The sequence below is a fragment of the Xyrauchen texanus genome, chromosome 28, assembly GCF_025860055.1.
Source record: "Xyrauchen texanus isolate HMW12.3.18 chromosome 28, RBS_HiC_50CHRs, whole genome shotgun sequence".
Lineage (NCBI taxonomy): Eukaryota > Metazoa > Chordata > Actinopteri > Cypriniformes > Catostomidae > Xyrauchen > Xyrauchen texanus.
Genome location: NC_068303.1, coordinates 22,440,904 through 22,460,148, shown reverse-complemented (window position 1 = coordinate 22,460,148; position 19,245 = coordinate 22,440,904). Strand labels below are relative to the sequence as shown.

At 37.0% G+C, this 19,245-nt stretch overlaps 1 protein-coding gene across 4 annotated transcripts in view; it reads left to right on the top strand.

The window, feature by feature from the left end:
• The window catches only part of LOC127622341 (protein furry homolog-like), a 163,094-nt gene that overhangs the window by 113,699 nt on the left and 30,150 nt on the right, over positions 1-19,245 (top strand). For all 4 annotated transcript variants that reach the window (XM_052096418.1, XM_052096417.1, XM_052096420.1 and 1 more), the window contains 9 exons: positions 1,059-1,705; positions 2,103-2,371; positions 2,505-2,645; positions 5,547-5,747; positions 5,973-6,134; positions 7,345-7,419; positions 7,514-7,690; positions 10,912-11,106; positions 12,715-12,897. In XM_052096418.1, the coding sequence (XP_051952378.1) occupies positions 1,059-1,705; positions 2,103-2,371; positions 2,505-2,645; positions 5,547-5,747; positions 5,973-6,134; positions 7,345-7,419; positions 7,514-7,690; positions 10,912-11,106; positions 12,715-12,897 (2,050 nt within the window). The remainder of the gene's footprint in view (positions 1-1,058; positions 1,706-2,102; positions 2,372-2,504; positions 2,646-5,546; positions 5,748-5,972; positions 6,135-7,344; positions 7,420-7,513; positions 7,691-10,911; positions 11,107-12,714; positions 12,898-19,245) is intronic.

The window sequence follows — 19,245 nt, the reverse complement described above, 5'->3', positions numbered from 1 at the left end:
TCCAGACCAGGTTGCTTGTTTCTGTTGCGAGATCTGACAACATGGTAACTGGTATTTCATCCACCCTTAGCGCAGAGTACTGTCATTTTAAAAAGAACATTTTTAATCATTCTTTTATTTTGTTCTAACCGGTAATCATTTGGAAAGGAGGCTGCGGAACTTCTAAACCAGAACAGACAAATAGACCGATCCAAAATTATAAACATTTAGTTTTTAGTCCCTGCTTAGATATTAATCTGTCCATACTTTGACAAATTGTCTATAAATGGAAATTATTTAGTACTATTGGACATTCTAGGCTGTTCTCCCTAGAAGTGGCCGTCTAGCCAGGATGACTCCAATGGCACCCCGCAGAATGGTCAATGAGGTAAAAAAAAGAACACTGGAGGGACAGCTAAAGACTTGAAGGAATCATTGGAACTGCTTAACATCTATGGAAAACATTAAACAGGCATGGTGTCCATGGCAGAACACCACAAAGGAAGCAGCTGCTTTCCAAAAAAAACATTGCTTGTGTGCCTGAAGTTTACCAGAGACCACCTTAACACAATGCTACTGGGAAAATGTTTTGTTGACTAATGAATGGTTGACCAGCTGTTAAATCCAGGTTTTCACTTTCTTTTTTCATAGCACTGTGAATGTTTTATGGGATGTGTTCAATAAAGACATGAAAGATTATAATTTTTGTGTGTTATAATCTTAAGCATATTGTTTTTGTCTAGACTTGTGACTTTGATGAAGATGAGATCACATTTTGACCAATAAATGCAAGTTAAGCTCAATCAACACCATTTGTTGATAATTGCATAATATTGATAACAGGGTTCCCCACAGTCATGGAAAACCTGGAAATATCAGGGAATTAACAAATTGCGTTTCCAGGACTTGAAAAGTCATGGAAATTAATAAAATCAGTTTGAAGAGTTTAAACTTGCTCATTCCACGATTTTCTTTTTACCACACTTATTACTTAATACACATTATTTACCTAAACATGGATGATTACTTGTTTGATTACACAAAATAATCTACTGAGGCTCTGTCTCTATCTCCTTTAGGGCCTCCCATGATCCTTTGCAGGGCACCAAGTTTGCCAATAACAGAAAAAGTACTGGTCAGCTGAATCTCAGCAGTGGAGGTTTCTTGCATGCTTATTACAGCCCAGCTCGCAGCAACTCTCTCCGTGCCAGTCTCATGGGTGAGCGCCTTGGAGACCGTCACCGCAGCAATACACTCGATGTCGCTGACCGCTTGGGCGGTAGCCATGGCAACTTAGCCCGCACACGCAGCTTATCATCTTTACGAGAAGGTGGTGTTCGTGGCAATGGAGGAGGAGGAGTTGGAAGTGGACCTGGAGGAGGATCTGGGTTTGGTGAGGTGGTGCCACCTACCGACCCTACCAACCTGCTGGCGACGGTGTTCTGGATCGCTGCATCACTGCTAGAGTCCGATTATGAGTTTGAGTACTTGTTGGCGCTCAGGCTGCTGAACCGGCTGCTTGCCCAAATGCCCCTGGAGAAGCCAGACAGCAGGGAGAAGCTGGAGAGAGTGCAGACCAAGCTAAAGTGGTACAACTTCCCTGGCCTGCTGACACTCTTCCTGAAGGGCTTCACTTCAGCTGCAACACAGGAGCTCACTATTCACCTCCTCAGTAAACTCATCACTGTGTCCCGACAAACACTTATAGACCCCTCACTGCTAGCAGGTGTGCCTAATGGTTTTGGGAATGTTTGAACCTTTTATTTCCTTAAAGGAATAGTTCACCCCAAAATGAGAATTTTCTCATCATTTACCAACTCTTATGCCATCATAAACTCGTATGACTTTCTTCTGCGGAACACAAAGATATTTTAATGGATGATCAAATATCGGCATTTGAACAAATACCTTCGTTTGTGTTCCTCAGATGCAAGAAATTCATAAATGATGAGAGAATTAGCATTTTTGGGTGAACTACTGTATACCTTTTAATATAATATTGTCTGTTTGAACAGTGGAAGTAGAACAAACTTAAATACAGTGAATCTTGCTTGTTGCTGTTTTAATTTATGTATTTAAAAACAATCTGTCCGTCATCCTTTTCATATGTCATTTCCTGTTAGGTTTCCCACTAAATATCCTGTGCCTACTTCCGCACTTGGTTCAGAACTTTGATAACCCCACGTCATTCTGTAAGGAGACTGCCGACCGTATTGCCAAAGTTTGTGCTGAGGAGAAGTCAGCCACACTGGCCAACCTAGCACATATGATGAGCCTGTACTCAACTCACAGCTACTCGCGAGACAGCACCAACTGGATCAACGTGGTGTGTCGCTATTTGCACGACTCCTTCTCTGAAATCACCTTTAACCTGGTTACGTACCTAGCTGAGGTGAGATGATGTCCCAAATGTCTGTTAAATTTGGCCAGTTTAAGTAAAAGCAACAAGAGCAATTGTAATGTTGTAAACATTGTAACGTTTCAGAGTGTATAATCTCTTGACCTTTTGATCTCTTATGTTTTAGTTATTGGAGAAGGGGCTGAACAGTATGCAGCAATCTTTACTGCAGATCATCTACAGTCTGCTGAGTCACATTGATCTGTCTGCTGCACCTGTCAAGCAGTTCAACCTGGAAATCATGAAGATCATAGGCAAATATGTGCAGGTAAAAGTAAACCACATTGTGTGTCAGAAATATTTTTATAAACATTCTACTGTTGTCAACACTTAAAATATCAGTCCCTCTAATGATGTATTTTAGCATGCCTGTGAATGCAGAGTAGTCTGTGAATCCGTGTATCATTCATTCATTGCATATTCAATTAGGAATTCAAAATCAGAAAAACAAAAAACTACTCGTTTCATTATTAGTTTACAAAACCAATATTAAAAAACAAAATGACTTGTTTTTCATAAATTGATTTAATGCTCAAATTAAAAATAGGAAATTGGAAAAATAGCCACTGGACACTGTGCTTTTTGATTAATTGATTTCACTAATATATGGCTTGAATATTTGGTTCGCACATTTGGGTGGAGCTGAAAGCCCCCTTTCTTCTGATTGGTCAGCCTGCAACGTCGTATTCCTCAATGCTGTCAGACAGAATAAAAGTTCTCTGCTGTTTAATTGTTCAAATAAAATTATAAGTTAATATTAAATTATTTACCATTTATTCTCCAAAACTTGCCATGTTTATTGCAGCTGAGCTATTGTCTATTTATCAGACAGCCCTACATATAAACCTGCTGTCTTTGACATTGCTCCAGTTTGAAAAGGCATGGTTTTAAATGAGATGATGAAAACCATACATTCATAATACTATTGAAGCACCTGCCTACATTGTAAAGACATGTAAAGACAAAGACTTTCGTTTAACTGCGTGGTAAAGTTAGTGATAGATTTGATATTCGTTGGATATGATGTGTAAGTGGCCGCCTAAAACGTCACTGGCGTGTTCTATCATAAAAAAAAACATTGTTTTTCCAAAAATAAAACAAACAAAACCAAAAAAAAATGAAAAATTCACAGGTTGTAGTAGATCGCTAGAGTGATGACCGTGCAGATGAGTGCACAGTATTCACTTATATTATGAAAGAAAATCTAAAAAATTTACGATAACCTTATTTTCACATTCCAAAGGTTGTAGTAAGTTCCCAGTGGGCAGACTGATTTACTACAGGTGAGATTTTTACAGTACGTCCAATAATATGAGTAGGATTAGATTATTTTTTTAAATGAATTAACAAAATGTTATTTTCACATTTCAAAGGTTGCAGTAAGTTCCCAGTAGATAGACTCACTAACTACAGGTGAGATTTTTTTACAGTTAGTCAGTCACTGCAAAGTTACTATAACATTTGGAATGTGAAAATACAATGTCAGGAATTTTTATGTATTTCCTAAAATAAATTAAAACTGTACTAATATTATTGGATTTACTGTAATAATCTCACCTGTCTGAAATCAGTCTATCTACTGGGAACTTACTACAACCTTTGGAATGTGAAATAACATGCACCTTACTGTAAGTCTGTATATTCCTATAACCATGTCTTGCTTTGCTCATTTCACTGCAATGTGTAAAAATTTAAATAAACCAATTCATTCCATACTCTTTGATTTCTCATTTCAAAAATAAACTTGATATCAATTTAAAATGCTTATTTAAAGCAATGAAACTATAACTGCCTTATAATAATAAGAGTATTAGTACAAATGGTGTTCCGACTGTAAGTCCACTATTACGTGGTACGTGACTTGTAAAATCAGGATTGTCCCCAGTTTTATTGTGACGTCTGTCATGCTAACCGTGAATGCCAGCTAATTCCCCAGTGCAGTGTAGACCACCAGTGCCCAACTGATCAACTGCACTGCATGGTACCACTTATAAATGAATAAAACAAGAATGATTACTGTGAGAAGGCATTTGGCATACAGAGCAAGGGATTAATCTCAATAAACACCTTAAAAGTGTGTGTGTTGTGTGTTGTGTGTGTGTGTTGTGTGTTGTGTGTGTGTGTGTGTGTGTGTGTGTGTGTGTCATAATGCTGAATCGAATGAAGACGAAACCCTGTCTGCATTCAGTGAACAATTTGCGGTAATGTGAAGGCACTGTGTCTGACTACTTGATGAGAGATATAGCTCAGCTGCAATAAACATGGCAAGTTTTGGTAAATGGTAAATAATTTAATATTACCTTGAGACAATTGTATATGAACAATTAAACAGCAGAGAACTTTTATTCTGTCTCACAGCATTGAGGAATACGACGTTGCAGGCTGACCAATCAGAAGAAAGGGGGGTTTCAGCTCCACCCAAATGTGTGAATCAAATATTCAAGCCATATATTAGTGAAATCAATTAATCAAAAAGCACAGTGTCCAGTGGCTATTTTTCCAATGTTCTATTTTTAATTTGAGCTTTAAATTGAAATTACGAAAAACACGTAATTATTTGTTTTTTTTAATATATATATATTTATATATGAAATATATAAATATATTTTTAAACAAATAATGAAATAAGTCTGTTTTTCTGATTTTGAATTCCTAATTGAATACGAAATGAACGAATGATACACAGATTTTTGTGTATGTGTATTTGAATTCCTTTATCTTTATCTCACATGCCTGTTGTGTTTAAAGTGATGGAGAGAGGAAATTGTTAGTGTGTGTTTGTGCGTATGAAAGGCCTTTGTGACACACGTTGAGGAACTATGAGCTGCATCAGTGCTTTCCTCTTTGTTCTTTATTGAAGCTTTTTATCTTTGAAGTCCCTGAAGATAACGTCAAGATAAAAGGGTGAGGAGGTGGAGTAAAAATGACTCAAGTATTTTACATTTACATTTACATTTACGCATTTGGCAGACGCTTTTATCCAAAGCGACTTACAGTGCACTTATTACAGTGACAATCCCCCTGGAGCAACCTGGAGTTAAGTGCCTTACTCAAGGGCCCAACAGTGGCATCTTGGTGGTGCTGGGGCTTGAACCCCTGACCTTCTGGTCAGTAACCCTGAGCCTCAACTACTGAGCCACCACTGCCATTTTGTTGTGTGTTTACACAGAGTCCATACTGGAAGGAGGCTCAGAACATTCTGAAGTTGGTGGTCTCTCGCTCAGCAAGTCTGGTGGTTCCTGATGAGGTGCAGCGCTCCTACAGCACAGAGTCGACCAGCTCGCCAGAGATTGCATTCACTCGCATTTTCAACAATTCATCCAAAGAACTGCCGGGGAAAACACTGGACTTCCACTTTGACATCTCTGAGGTGCTCTGTTTGCTGTCCTCCTTGACATTTCTGTATCGATTGGAATGTTCACCTTCAGACACTTTTTATTTAACCCCCTTTAACTTTGTTTTTTCTTTTTAAATACAGTATTTCTATAAACATCACAAAACTTTGTATGAATGACTATTTAATTCCATTACTTGTCATATCTTATTTGATTGTTTTATTATTTTTTTTTTTTTTTTTGCAACCTGTGACCCACAGACACCTATCATAGGTCATAAGTATGGAGACCAACGCAGTGCAGCAGGGCGAAATGGAAAACCACAGGCCATTGCTGTGACGAGAAGCACCTCCTCCACTTCCTCTGGGTCCAACTCAAATGGACTTGTGCCAGTCAGCTGGAAGAGACCCCAGCTCTCACAGGTATAGTCACTTATTGTTTACAGTGTGTTTTTAAAGACCCTGTTAGACCATAGATTTTTAATGTATGCATACATGCTAGAGTTTTTTTTTTTTTTTTGGGCTGTGAATTGATTGAAAATTAATGATCTAATAAAACGAATTAATCACAAATTTTTATTTTTACGTTGTCTCAAAGAACTTGCGAGAAATAGATTAGTCATTATTTATTTTTATAATTTTATTATATGTACATATTAAAATTAGGTCTGTCAATCGATAACGTTTTTTAATCAAATTAATTACATGGTGCCCCGATTAATTAATCGCATATACAAATATTTGCTGTGAAAGCCCCTTATATAACAATAACTCAATATATAATGATTATACATATTTATATCAATATATAATTATACATAGTTATCTTTAAATATTAAAAGATATTATATATATATATATATATATATATATATATATATATATATATATATATATATATATTCAGATAATTACAATGCTTTACATTCCTGTAGCAGAAGAGTTGATCATTGATAAGACAATACAAAAAGCAGCTTTAGAATACAATGTATTGTTTACTACCATATTATTATTGATCATAAGACAATCATTGGCACACTGTTCACAGCAATCCATTTCACAAGTGAATTTGTCAATCAGTTGGAGATTTATTTTGAGGGCTTGTTTAGGTCACTGTGTCAAGATAAATATAGTTTAATACTCAATCTTTAAACACATCTTGAGATCCCTTAGATCGAATTTGCACTCCTTCGAGTGTTTTGAACGCAAGAACGTAATGCATGTTTTTGTTGTTCTGCCTACTGAAGTGTTTTCTTCACTGTATAAATTGCGTGTTGCTCATGCAGCTTCCCTCTGGAGTAAACAGGTGGTACTGCAAGCTTGCATTTCACAGGAATCTTCCTTATTACGGTCCGTGGGCATGCGATTAATTGCATACATTTTTTTTTTTTTAATGCATTAAACAGTCAACTAATAATCACAGAAATTAATTTCTCAGCCCTAGCATTTTTTTAATCAACTCTTAAGGGTACACTTGTATAGAAATGGCTTAAAAACTAATAGGCATGGACTAAAGACCACAAACCTACACTTTTTTTTAATGAGATCTTTAATTTGGAATAAGATTTGTAATAAGAACATTTAATTATTGAGCACTGGTTTCAAATGCTGCCATTTTGTTATCTGATTGCAGAGGAGAACTCGGGAAAAACTGATGAATGTCCTGTCTCTGTGTGGCCCTGAGTCTGGCCTGCCCAAAAACCCATCTGTACGTTTCTCTTCATATTACCAAAAAAAATAAAGTTTTGTGTTGCACATTTTGGCTTATTCGATACAATGTCTAATTCCACCTTTGTTTCTAGGTGGTGTTTTCATCAAATGAGGATTTGGATGCAGGTGACCAGCAGACCAGCCTGATCCCCACTGTAGAAGAAGTGACACGGGAGGAGGAAATGCAAGCAGAAGATGCAGGAAGTGAACAGCAGTTTGGTGTCTTCAAGGACTTTGACTTCCTGGATGTTGAGTTGGAGGATGCAGAGGTAAGGGCCAAGGATTTGACTTCTCCAAGTTCTTTTGCACTGATGCTGTAGGTTTAGCATATTTCCTCATTAAAATACTCCTGAGATCATGTTTTCCAACAGCAGTGGAAAGTCCTTGGTTACAAATATGCCAGAATTCAGAAATTGTTTCAGGCTTTTCAAAGCTCCAGTCATGTTTTGCGGCATCATCCTTAACAAAAGTATGAATAGAGAGAAATGTGTGTATGTCTATTTACTGTCTGTCTGTGAATATCCACATTATCTCATTGTCTTCACTCCCTAACACTTTTGTTATCTTTTCCTCCTCTCTTGCGTCCAGGAGTTTCAGGTAAGTTTTAAGCAGATCTCATGGTCCGTAAACCCAGAGAAACTTTGTATTCTTATTCTCAGTGACTGATGGCCTCTCGTCATTCCCTTTGAAAATATTTCCCCATTCATAAGTTTCACAAAACCCTTGAGGATTTATTTTTTATTATTTATGATAATTGAAGCTAATGAGTCCATACCACAGTTATACAGTTGGTGCATGTATGGTGCAAATGCATTTAAATATTTTCTGCTTTTGCTTATTCTTTATGTTAGTTTAAGCTGACTGCACATTATGGCTCTATTCTAAAACCTAGTGAGCTTCCTACACAGGCAGCATTTTTAAGCCATCATAGACACTCTTTTTTTATCGCAGAGGCTATTTCAAAGTAGATACCTTATTTAAGCCACATTCTGAGGCAGCATTCTTATAATACTCTGCAACAAACTCAGTAATCAAAATCCATTCAAGATGGTGAGAGAAATAGAATAGAAATAGAAATAGAGATATTCATTATAAATACGTTTATTATTGATTCAATATAAAAAATAGTTCCATCTAATTGCAAATGGATCGTTTTACCTAAAATGTGTGTGTGCCGAGTGTTTTTGTGCCACATTAGCTTAGCAACGTAATGTCAAACTCTGTTTTGGATCCATTTCAGTCATGTATGCTTATGCCGGCATCACACTAGCTGATAACTCAATTTTGTCCAAGGGTGTCACACCTAACGACTGTTTTGCAGTGATCTTGCACTCTTCAGTCGGTTGTTTGTTACACTAGCCAATTCAGAATGGTGGAAGTGTCACAGATATACAGAATCCCTCCGACTTTCTCTCCATGTCCCTGTCACATGGAGCTCACTGAAATAATAAGAGTACCAAAACAATTGTAATAAATTGTATTAGGATGCAATAGAGTACCTTTACCATGTGAATATGTGTGACAGTATTTATCCAATCAGGGATTCCCTTAGAAAGCGTTTATGCATTCACAGCTCTCAGTGAGTAAGGGATTTGCATTAAAATTAAATAAACTGTTCTGCCTCCACTTTCTGATTTTTATTTAATGTAGGAGAATCACAGAAAAACACTTGGTGACATAATCACTTAGGATTACAATCTGTGTTTGAGGTATGTGGTTAAGTGCGGTCACTTGATAAGACCACAATAGCCCATTGACTGAACACATTTTTTTTTTTTTTAGTTTAATGTTCCAGTTGCTGGAACCATTAACTCAGCGAAGAATTCAGTCAGTCAAGATATTAACAACCTCCCGCAGGCAGATGCAAATGCAAGTTCCAACTCCTGACTGGTAGACGTTTGTTTAAAAGAACATTTTTGACTGATAATCAGAGCAAAAATCAGCTAGTTTGACAATGGCTTTATAAGGCAGTAGACAGCAAGGCAGCTTGAAACAGAGCGTAGGTGTCCATTCAGAAGTCCCATATTTACCTTTGAGTTTTGTGAGATTTATATTCAATTGAGTTACCGTACTTTCCGGAAATAAAATTGCACCTGAATATAGATTGCACCTGATCAAAATCACGTTCTTGAGAGAAAAAAACAGAAGTCGCCTTCCTATTTAAGTCGCACCGACAGAGGTTGCATGCGGCTGCCATTAGGATCCTGGAGCAGCCCCCAGACTTTCCTTCAGCGGCACAGTACCCTGTTAAGATGCACTCTGTGAAGATTACCATAAGATCTACACATTGTGTCATGCATTATCTGTCCTTGTTTTAATAAGGAATCGTGCATAACAGTTTTTCATATTCTGTTTATAACTTGCGTAACTCTATGCTGTATACAAATAAACAGCTTTTAGTCTGTGAGTAAAGCAATATGCCTGTTGTATTCTATCTATTCATTAACGTTAGCGACTGTCTGTCTGTGGATATTTCTGGTATTTGCAGCCCTTTTGCTATACATCAATTATCTGGTTCACTGACTGAATGTTTTTACTATGAGTGTGATGAAACATAATTTTCTGGAGATGTGAAGAGTTGTGTTTGACAGCGGTCTAGAGTTTGTTTGAAAAATAATGTTATGATGGCACAAATATTTAAACTGGTTGCAGGAAGTACTTTGTAAATGCTCTGTATGGGCTACTTTAAAACTAAGTTATTTGCGGAACACCAGTTCTCTGATAACAGGAGTGAGGTATCTCACTATGAAAATCATCTAGGGGCGTGACCAATCCTGAAACCACCAATAACACTGCAGATGTCAGTTGACAGACCAATGACAGCAGTGCTCAGGGAGTCCTGCCTCCCTCTTATAAGTCTGCATTAGGTCCCTTTATTCTCCACATATCTCTTTTCTGTGCAGCTGCAAAGAGGGAAGTTTGGTGAGATACCTCACTTCTGTTATCAGAGAACGGGGGTTACGTGATTGCTGATATACTTTCCGAAGCAGGCTTGTCAACCAACAAGTTGTGGCAGACCTAACATAAAAACCCCTTTCCTTTTTACACTTTTTTTTTTTTCTTCACATGGGCAAATTTACTGCTCAAGCTAAGGATTGAATGAGCCAATATAACATCCAGCATAAAAAAAAAAAAAAAAAAGGCTTTGGTCGGCTAACATCAATTATGTGTAAATTATGTAAATATGTCGCTTCGGACTATAAGTCACAGGACCATTCAGATGATGGAATAAAAACACGATTTATATTCCGGAAAATACAGTACATCATTACGTTTTTGTGCTTTTACAAAGTAGAACATAAAGCATCTTGAAATGGTCCTTGTGTCATTTATTCCATTTTACCCAACTTCATTGTTCTTTGTGGTTGTGTGTATTGTATTGTGTTTTGAGTGCAACTTTTTCTTTATAATGCAAATTTCAAAACCTATGTTGTTCAGGTTTGATCTGTTTTACTCTGCTCTTATTGAATTTATCTTGGTCCACCTACAGGGGGAGAGCATGGACAACTTCAACTGGGGTGTGCGGCGTCGCTCTCTGGACAGCATTGATAAAGGTGACATCCCGTCCCTACAGGACTGCCAGTACTCTGGCAGCACGCCCAGCCTCATCCAACCGGAGGACACCGATGAGTCATCTGAGGAGGAGGTACTGAGCGCTAGCCAGATTCTCACCCGCTCCAACCTTGTAAGTCCCCTCTCCTCTGGGCCCCCTCCACACAGGGGGCTCCGGCATGGTGTGCCTGTGTGCCAAATTGCGCTTAGACGCTGCAGCGGCCTTCCTAAGTGGGGTTAGATGCTTGCTTTCTGCTCGTAACCCGCACTACTTTAGACAAGTGCCCTCCACACTTCTCCCTGCCACCAAGACATTTGTTCATTTTTAGCCCTCCAACCCCCTTTGTCCAATTTTTTCCATTTTGATTCCCTCTTTTTATTAATTGGGGTAAGTAATAATAATAAATGTAAACTGTTTTATGTAGTGTCTTTTTTAAGGTGCTTTACATAGAAAAAAAATAGAATTAAATATAAGATAACAAAGAATAAAGAAAAGACAATATAAACATGCATATCAATATAAAGAAGACAAAATAAAACATAATACATAAATAGATTAAAAGTACAAGCTTTTGTAAAATCATATGTTTTAAGATAAGATTGAAATGTGCTAAGAGTCTGTAAAGTGATGGAGACCAATCAGTATTTATTTCTTTGTTTCTGTCTTTTGGTGGAGTTACTTTCTTTTCCAATCAGAGTAATGTAATACAAGGGTTTAGTTATCTTGTGTGCTTACACTAACTTTGCAATGATTATGTAGATATGTGGTTCTCAACTGGATTTGCTTCAGGACCCAGATTTTACACTGGACATTCAAGTGTTGACCCAGTACCAAAATTATTCATCGTACAGAAGTAAACAAAAATGTCTTTAAAATCAAGCATTAAATTGTATAATATTAAATGAAAAATACACAAGTTGAGAACCACTGATTTAGACACTTTATATAAGCATGATCTTTATTACTGAAACTGCTTTGTATTTTTTTTTTCTACATTAATGTTTCAACATGAGCCTAATATTTCTCTATTCTAAACCTCTAATAAAAAACATTTTGCTTGCAATGAGGCATGCGCTTCTAAGCAGACCTAAAAAAAACAACTAATCCTTTAATGTTGCTAAGTGAAAGTCATCTTCCTTTTTTTTATTTTTGTATATCCTTTTCCTTCCACTTTGTGAATTCTATGTGAATAGGTCTAAAGTATCTCTGCTGAAAGCTGAGTGTTATTAGTCTTGCCAGACTCACGTTATTCTAAAGGCATGCTGCATGAAGTCATAATATAAGAGAAATGAAATATGCAAATATAAAGACATGAACTACTTTTGATCAGAAGTGCTTGCATGTGGTATTACACTTAGTTTTAAAAGTTCAGTGGCAGATACTAGTCATTCAAAGCAGATGCAACATGATAATGTTTTAAAGGAATAGTCCACTCCAAAATTTAAATTTAGAGTTGCTCCAAAAATTTGACTTCTTCTGTTGAACCCAAAATGGTGAATTTCTGAAGGATATCCTGGCCAATTATTTCCGCATATTGAAAGTGAATACGGACTTAAGACCAAAACACCATAAAAGTAATATGGACCACTTTTCTGGTGCTTCTTGTTGTTGTTTTGGATCCTGACAGCCCCAGTCCTCATTCAATAATGCATGGAAAAATGCAGTTTGAGGGAAAGAATTCACCCCAAAATAACAATTCTTTAATGTTTTTCTAAATTATTTATTTTCCCCTTTACGCAGCTTAACAGTGATTCCGCTACCGATGACGCTATATCCAATCACATGGACTCTCTCCAGCAGTCCCAGGAGTCCTCCAGTAGTGTCCTGACTGAAGAGGCCACGCCCACTCCACCCCTGCCCCTCCTTGACAGCCCCACCCCTGAGACCGCCCACTCTGACAGCAATAGCAGCCAGCTGCCTGAGGTGGGATCAATCAGGAGTCTTGATAAATTATGGCGCACGGGTGCTTTTTAGCCATTGCTTTTTGCTGTTTGCTCTTCTATTGAGCTAGCTGTTACTGTTTTCTTGCCTATTAAATTCCCCCCATCGTCCAGTGGTGTCCCGCTCCTATAGCTTTATAAATGCACACTAAATGATACTAGTGTTTCCAAGTGTTGTGTTTTAGATGCTGGGCACTGTCACATCTCTTTGTCCTCCAATTGTTTCCTACAGTGTAAAAGTATCATGCCTTTTTCTTTTCCTCTTTAACTTGGTGTTGCTTTGTGGAATGACCACCAGCATTGACATTAGATTATGATTGACTTTTATGCGGGTGGGGCTTGCTTGCTTAATTTGTGATTTGGGGAGAGATTATCATCAGGGTCAAACATACACCTCAGGCCTGCTGTGCTAGAACTACCTCATTTGGTCCCAGAAATGTTGAAAAACAAAGAGGTTAACATGAAGACTACTCGCTGCTATCTGGACCTGCAACCCTGTTGTGAGTATAAGTGAAGACTATTCCACAATTGCTAAGGGTTTAAAAGGCAGTATCCTCAGACATGGGTTTTCTGTGTGTGGGTTTCTTAATTTTTGGCCCCTTTGAATTACATCATCCCTGGCTGTTTTTATACTGGCTGATTAAAGCCATTGATATCAGATGATCAGTTTCCAGTGTCCATTTGCCAGCCAGCAGTGTTACTCCAAAAAGCATCTGGAATTTGTTCCAGAAATGTAAAATGTTATCGTGAGTGCCTGTAAATGCAGCCAGGGATGAGGATAAATGGCATGTTAAAAAAGAACACTCATGTATATTGATATTGTCCTTTTAAATGCCTTTTATAGAGGTGATTCGTCCAAAAATCATTTACTCATTTTCATATTCCAAACCTGTATTATTTTTTTTACAAAATGATAACATTTTGGAAGAATGTGCACACTGCTAATTTTCTATCAGGTGAAAACACAGAGACCATGGTCTGTCGAGCTAAAAATAAAATACAAATAGAAAAGCAGTATGCAACTAAAAAGTATCAACTTAGCAACTGGCTGGTAAATGTTTACATTTCACTCACCAGCGTTTGTGTAGTGTAGTGGTGGACTGCGTGTTGAGAGTAAAAGTTAATGTTAATGCGTGTCCAAAGATGACATCCACGCAACCCATTGAATAGTGCCTTTTTTAAGACCCTTTCGGTCCTCTACAGTCAGTTTGTTGATTAAAAAAAAGAAAAAGAAATGTTTAATTCTAATCATGCATTTCACAAATGAGATAAAGCCATTGGATCCCCTCTCGTTAACATGCACTCCGTTAATGATGCTCTTTACAGAAATGCAGTTTTTTGTTAAAGAGACGGTTTTAGCACATATTCAACAAATGTAAATATTCGTAAATAGTACATTTTAAACAACAAACATGTAACAACAAAGAATATATGAAATCTAATATCTTATATATTGATTGATTACATGGCACAGCCAAAATGTGTCCAAAATGATGAAAAACAAATAACATATAATTTGTCAAATTAATATTTTCATAATGTAACAAGTATGTACAAGTAATCCCCTGTATAATTAACAGCATTAGCTAGGAGATAATTTTTTTCAAATGTAAGTAAAAGGAACATTATAACAAAAATACCCATATGAATCCATATCAAATCGAATTGGAATCTAATCGAATCGAGAGCTTGTGAATGGGAATCTAAATGTGAAATCTGTATCAATACCCAGCCGTACATTTTGGTGCTATTGAGGTCAAAACTGATGCAATGCTTCAAGTTTGAAGATGTGCAAGTGACGTTTGAGAGTTATAGCAAATAAAATCATTTTAATTATTAAAATGTCAGTCTGTTACTCACACAAAGCTATTATAAGGCTTCAGAAAACTTGGATTATAGCACACAAGTTGTATGGACCACTTTTATGGTAGTTATAATATTTTGCTGTACTTTTTGGAGCTTCACAGAGCCCCTAGTCTCTATACTGTATGCTTTCATTGTATGGAAAAGAGCAGCATGTAGATTCTCCCAAAATTTTGACAACAAAAGCGCACAGGTTTGGAACAACGTGAATGTGAATAAATAATGGCAAAATTTTACATTGAAGAGCATCCAGAAGTAATTAAGCAAACAAAAAGTGGCACAGCCTGACTGAGAGAAAATATTTGAGACCACTAAGAGGCTTTAGCCAGCTCTGACTTTTTACTAACAGCTATCTGGTGATATTAGCCAAATTGTATTTTATTCCATTTGATTGCTGTTTAAATGCCAAACACAGGTACACTCCAGAAATGTTTTTAAAGATTTTACCACTGGTCAAACTTCATACAACCAATATTGCTCAGATGATTCTCAATGAAAGTTAATGGTGTGTGTTCCCTGGTCACCATTCATAGAAGAACAGCCCTCACATTGATGGTAATGAATGAATAACTTCTGATCAGTACTAGGGATGGGCACGAGTAGTTGAGTACTCAGAATTGACTGTAATGATTGATCATGAAAATTATTATTGATAATGATCATGCTCGATGTGACTTTTTACTAAATTCAAAATTCGGTGATAAATACAAAAACGTGTGTTAAAAAAAAGAAAAAGAGGGACCTTATATTACATTTTTATATTGATTGTTATGATTATTATGAATTTTAGCTGTACCTTTTGGTCCAAGTCATCACAGCAACAAACTCCAACAGCGCAGTGATTTTTTTAAAATTTTTTTTTTGTCCATAACCAAGACAGCGCATAAAGCTCACCAGAGTTTTAAAATGTCATACTATTGAAATCGAAAAAAAATGAGTTTTACATAATTTTGAACTAAATCTGTCCAAAATAAAGATGTTTTTCAGTTTTTTTCAGTAGTTCATAACAGCTTGCCAGCCAGAATTTCAGAAAAACTGTACCGGCTGCTAAACACCTTCTAACTGCCATTGGTCCATGTCATTGGGAGGTGTAACGCTAACTCCAGTTAGGTTGTTCAGTCAGTTAAGACCAGTACAAACTTGAACACACCAGCGTGCAGTTATTAGTGTGCTGGTGCAAACTTACATCTGTTTAATTGCTTGTGTAGTGACATGTTCAATGACATTTGTTTTCACATATCTGGCCAAAGTGAGAGATGCCTCTTATCATCATTCTTTTGACATTATTCTGGCCATTAACACCTTTATACACACTTTTATACATCTTTGCTGTAGTATCAGTGTCATCATAAAATACAACAGAATGTAACCGGTGAATATTATGGTCGCATATAGAATTTTAGCACATCATTTAGAATGCAGAATGTAAACATTAAAAAAGATTACATATTATCTACTGCATATTACTTGGTTAAAACAACTATTTTTACTTATCTCATGTGAATTCTATTAATAGAATGAGGCATGAAGGCATTGGTTACAAATGTTATTGTCACATTAGTTAAGGTCTTACATGCAGCGTTCTTATTTTTAAATGCACCTCTAAATGCCTCCCACAGTGGTGGACCGGTGTCTGAATGTTTACAAACAGTATACCATTGCTCAGCTTTTTCAAATTTCTTTTTGGTTTGGAGGGAAGGGCTGGGAATCCATTCCAAAAAGAATATTATTTTCTATTCCGAGGCGTTGGGAATCGAGAATCAACTCCAAAGCTGGGAAGCAACTCCGCTTGGGGGATTCGACACTACTCAGAGCGTGATATGTTTGGACTGTATATTTCCTCGACCTCTAAACTATGAACTTATTTAAATTACAAATTATAAAATGATTTCATTTAAATTATCATAATTTCTCGACTGTTCAACCCGACTATAGTCCGTTAGCCATCAGTAAATCTCCTCCATTCTTTTTTTTTTTTTATATCTGTATGGGAATCGCACAAGCCCTTCAATACATCAGACAGATGCTTTCCAATCCAGTCGGTATTTTAATATGGATTAAAAAAAATAATTAAATGTCAAATTTGTAACAGAATATTGTCATACACTAACATCTTCCCCAATCCCGATGTTGCATCTGTCCGCAACCAGGAGATGGCAGAAGAGGATCAATTAACTGTGAGTTAGCTCCCCCCCCATTTCACATCAATAAATTGGTGTGCTAAATTTTAAACAACAAATGGACTACACTCATAAATCAAGAGTCTAATGCTTGTCAACTCAGTCTAGCACTCATATTTTTACAGTACATTTGAAATCTTTTGCATAATTATTTTCAGTGTCCTACGGGTGCCGTTTTACCTATTCAAGAATAGGTAAAACCTTCCAACTGAAGTTTGTTTTGGACATTTCATTCAGTGTACTAAAGGTAGAGGACAATTACAGACTATACATAATATAAACCTCTATCTAAACAAGAAGTGATGAGGGGTAAAAGTAAATTTGGCTGTAGGCAAAATAGTGCTTTTAACATTATTTGCGGTAGTTCTTCGAAATATAAAAGTCATCCAGTGGCATTGAAGCATTGCATATTGGGAATTGCATTTGAACACATTTATTTTTACAATAGAAGTATTAATGGTTAAAATTAAAAAAATCATAAAATTTCAAAACCTTTTGTAATTAATTATATCATACATAGTGCAAAGAACACTTTATGTTGCGCTGTTTTTATTGCCTCCCATTTTTTGCTGATTCAAAATAAAAAAGGAGAAAAGGGATCTGGAAACGACACTTGGAATCAATTTAAACTGTTCTGGAAACAAACAGCCCTACTGAGTGAACAGCAAAAAATTACTTTGAATAACCATGATTATACAGAGATGCAATGCATAGCCAAAGACTTCTGACAGATATGCACATATGTAGATACAGTTGAAGTCCGAGTTTACATACACTTAGGTTGTCGTTAAGTCATAAACACAAATTTTTTTAACCACTCCACAGATTTAATATTAACTATAGTTAAAAAATTGTGGACCTCCACAAGTCTGGTTCATACTTAGGAGCAATTTTCAAATGCCTGAAAGTACGACGTTAATCTGTACAAACAATAGTACACAAGTATAAACACCATGGGACCACACAGCCATCATACTGCTCAGGAAGGAGACTCATTCTGTCTTCTAGAGATGAATGTAGTTTGTTGTGAAAAGTGTAAATAAATCCCTGAACAGTAGCTTGTGAAGATGCTGGAGGAAACTGGTAGGCAAGTATCTATATCCACAGTAAAACAAGTCCTCTATCGAAATCACCTGAAAGGCTGCTCAGCAAAGAAGACGCCACTGCTCCAAAACCACCATTAAAAAGCCAGACTACAGTTTGCAAGTGCACATGGGGACAAAGATATTACTTTTTGGAGAAATGTCCTCTGGTTTGATGAAACAAAAATTGAACCGTTTGGCCATAATGACCATCGGTATGTTTGGAGTAAAAAGGGTGAGGCTTGCAAGCCGAAGAACTCCAACCAAACTGTGAAGCATGGGGATGGCAGCATCATGTTTTGGGGGTGTTTTGCTGCTGGAGTGACTGGTGCATTTTACAAAATAGATGGCATCATGAGGAAGGAAAATTCGGTGGATATTTTGAAGCAAGATCTCAAGACATCAGCCAGGAAGTTAAAGCTTGGTCGCAAATGGGTCTTCCAAATGGACAATATAGCAAATTTGTGGGCAGAACTGAAAAAACAAGCAAGGAGGCCTACAATCCTGACTCAGTTACACCAGTTCTGTCTGGAGGAATGGGCCAAAATTCCAGCAACTTATTGTGAGAAGCTTGTGGAAGGCTATCCAAAATATTTGGCCCAAGTTAAACAATTTACATTTACATTTATGCATTTGGCAGACGCTTTTATCCAAAGCGACTTACAGTGCAATTATTACAGGGACAATCCCCCCGGAGCAACCTGGAGTTAAGTGCCTTGCTCAAGGACACAATGGTGGTGGCTGTGGGGTTAGAACCTGTGACCTTCTGATTAACAGCCCTGTGCTTTATCCACTACGCCACCACCACTCCGATATTTAAAGGGAATGTGATGAAAGCATAAATAAATAATTCTCTCTCCTATTATTCTGACCTTTCACATTCTTAAAATGAAGTTGGGATCCTAACTGAACCTAATCAGTACTATCTCAGTCAAGCAAGACTAGTCCAATGCATTCATACCTCAAGAGCAGCTCAAGGGCATCTGCCCTGTCATTCTCCAGCTCTTAGCGTAATGAGTCCAGATAAAACCATCAATAGTCTTATTCATCTGCTTGGCCGACCCTTAAAAGCTTTCTGTAATACTGCATCTACTTTGGCTCCACGCCACCCTCTCTTCTTCTGTTAATGCATTAGACTCTTAAATGGATGAAGGAAGAGGTAGAAAAAAAAGAAACTCAAGTTCGTTGAATTAGATGTTGTTTTTT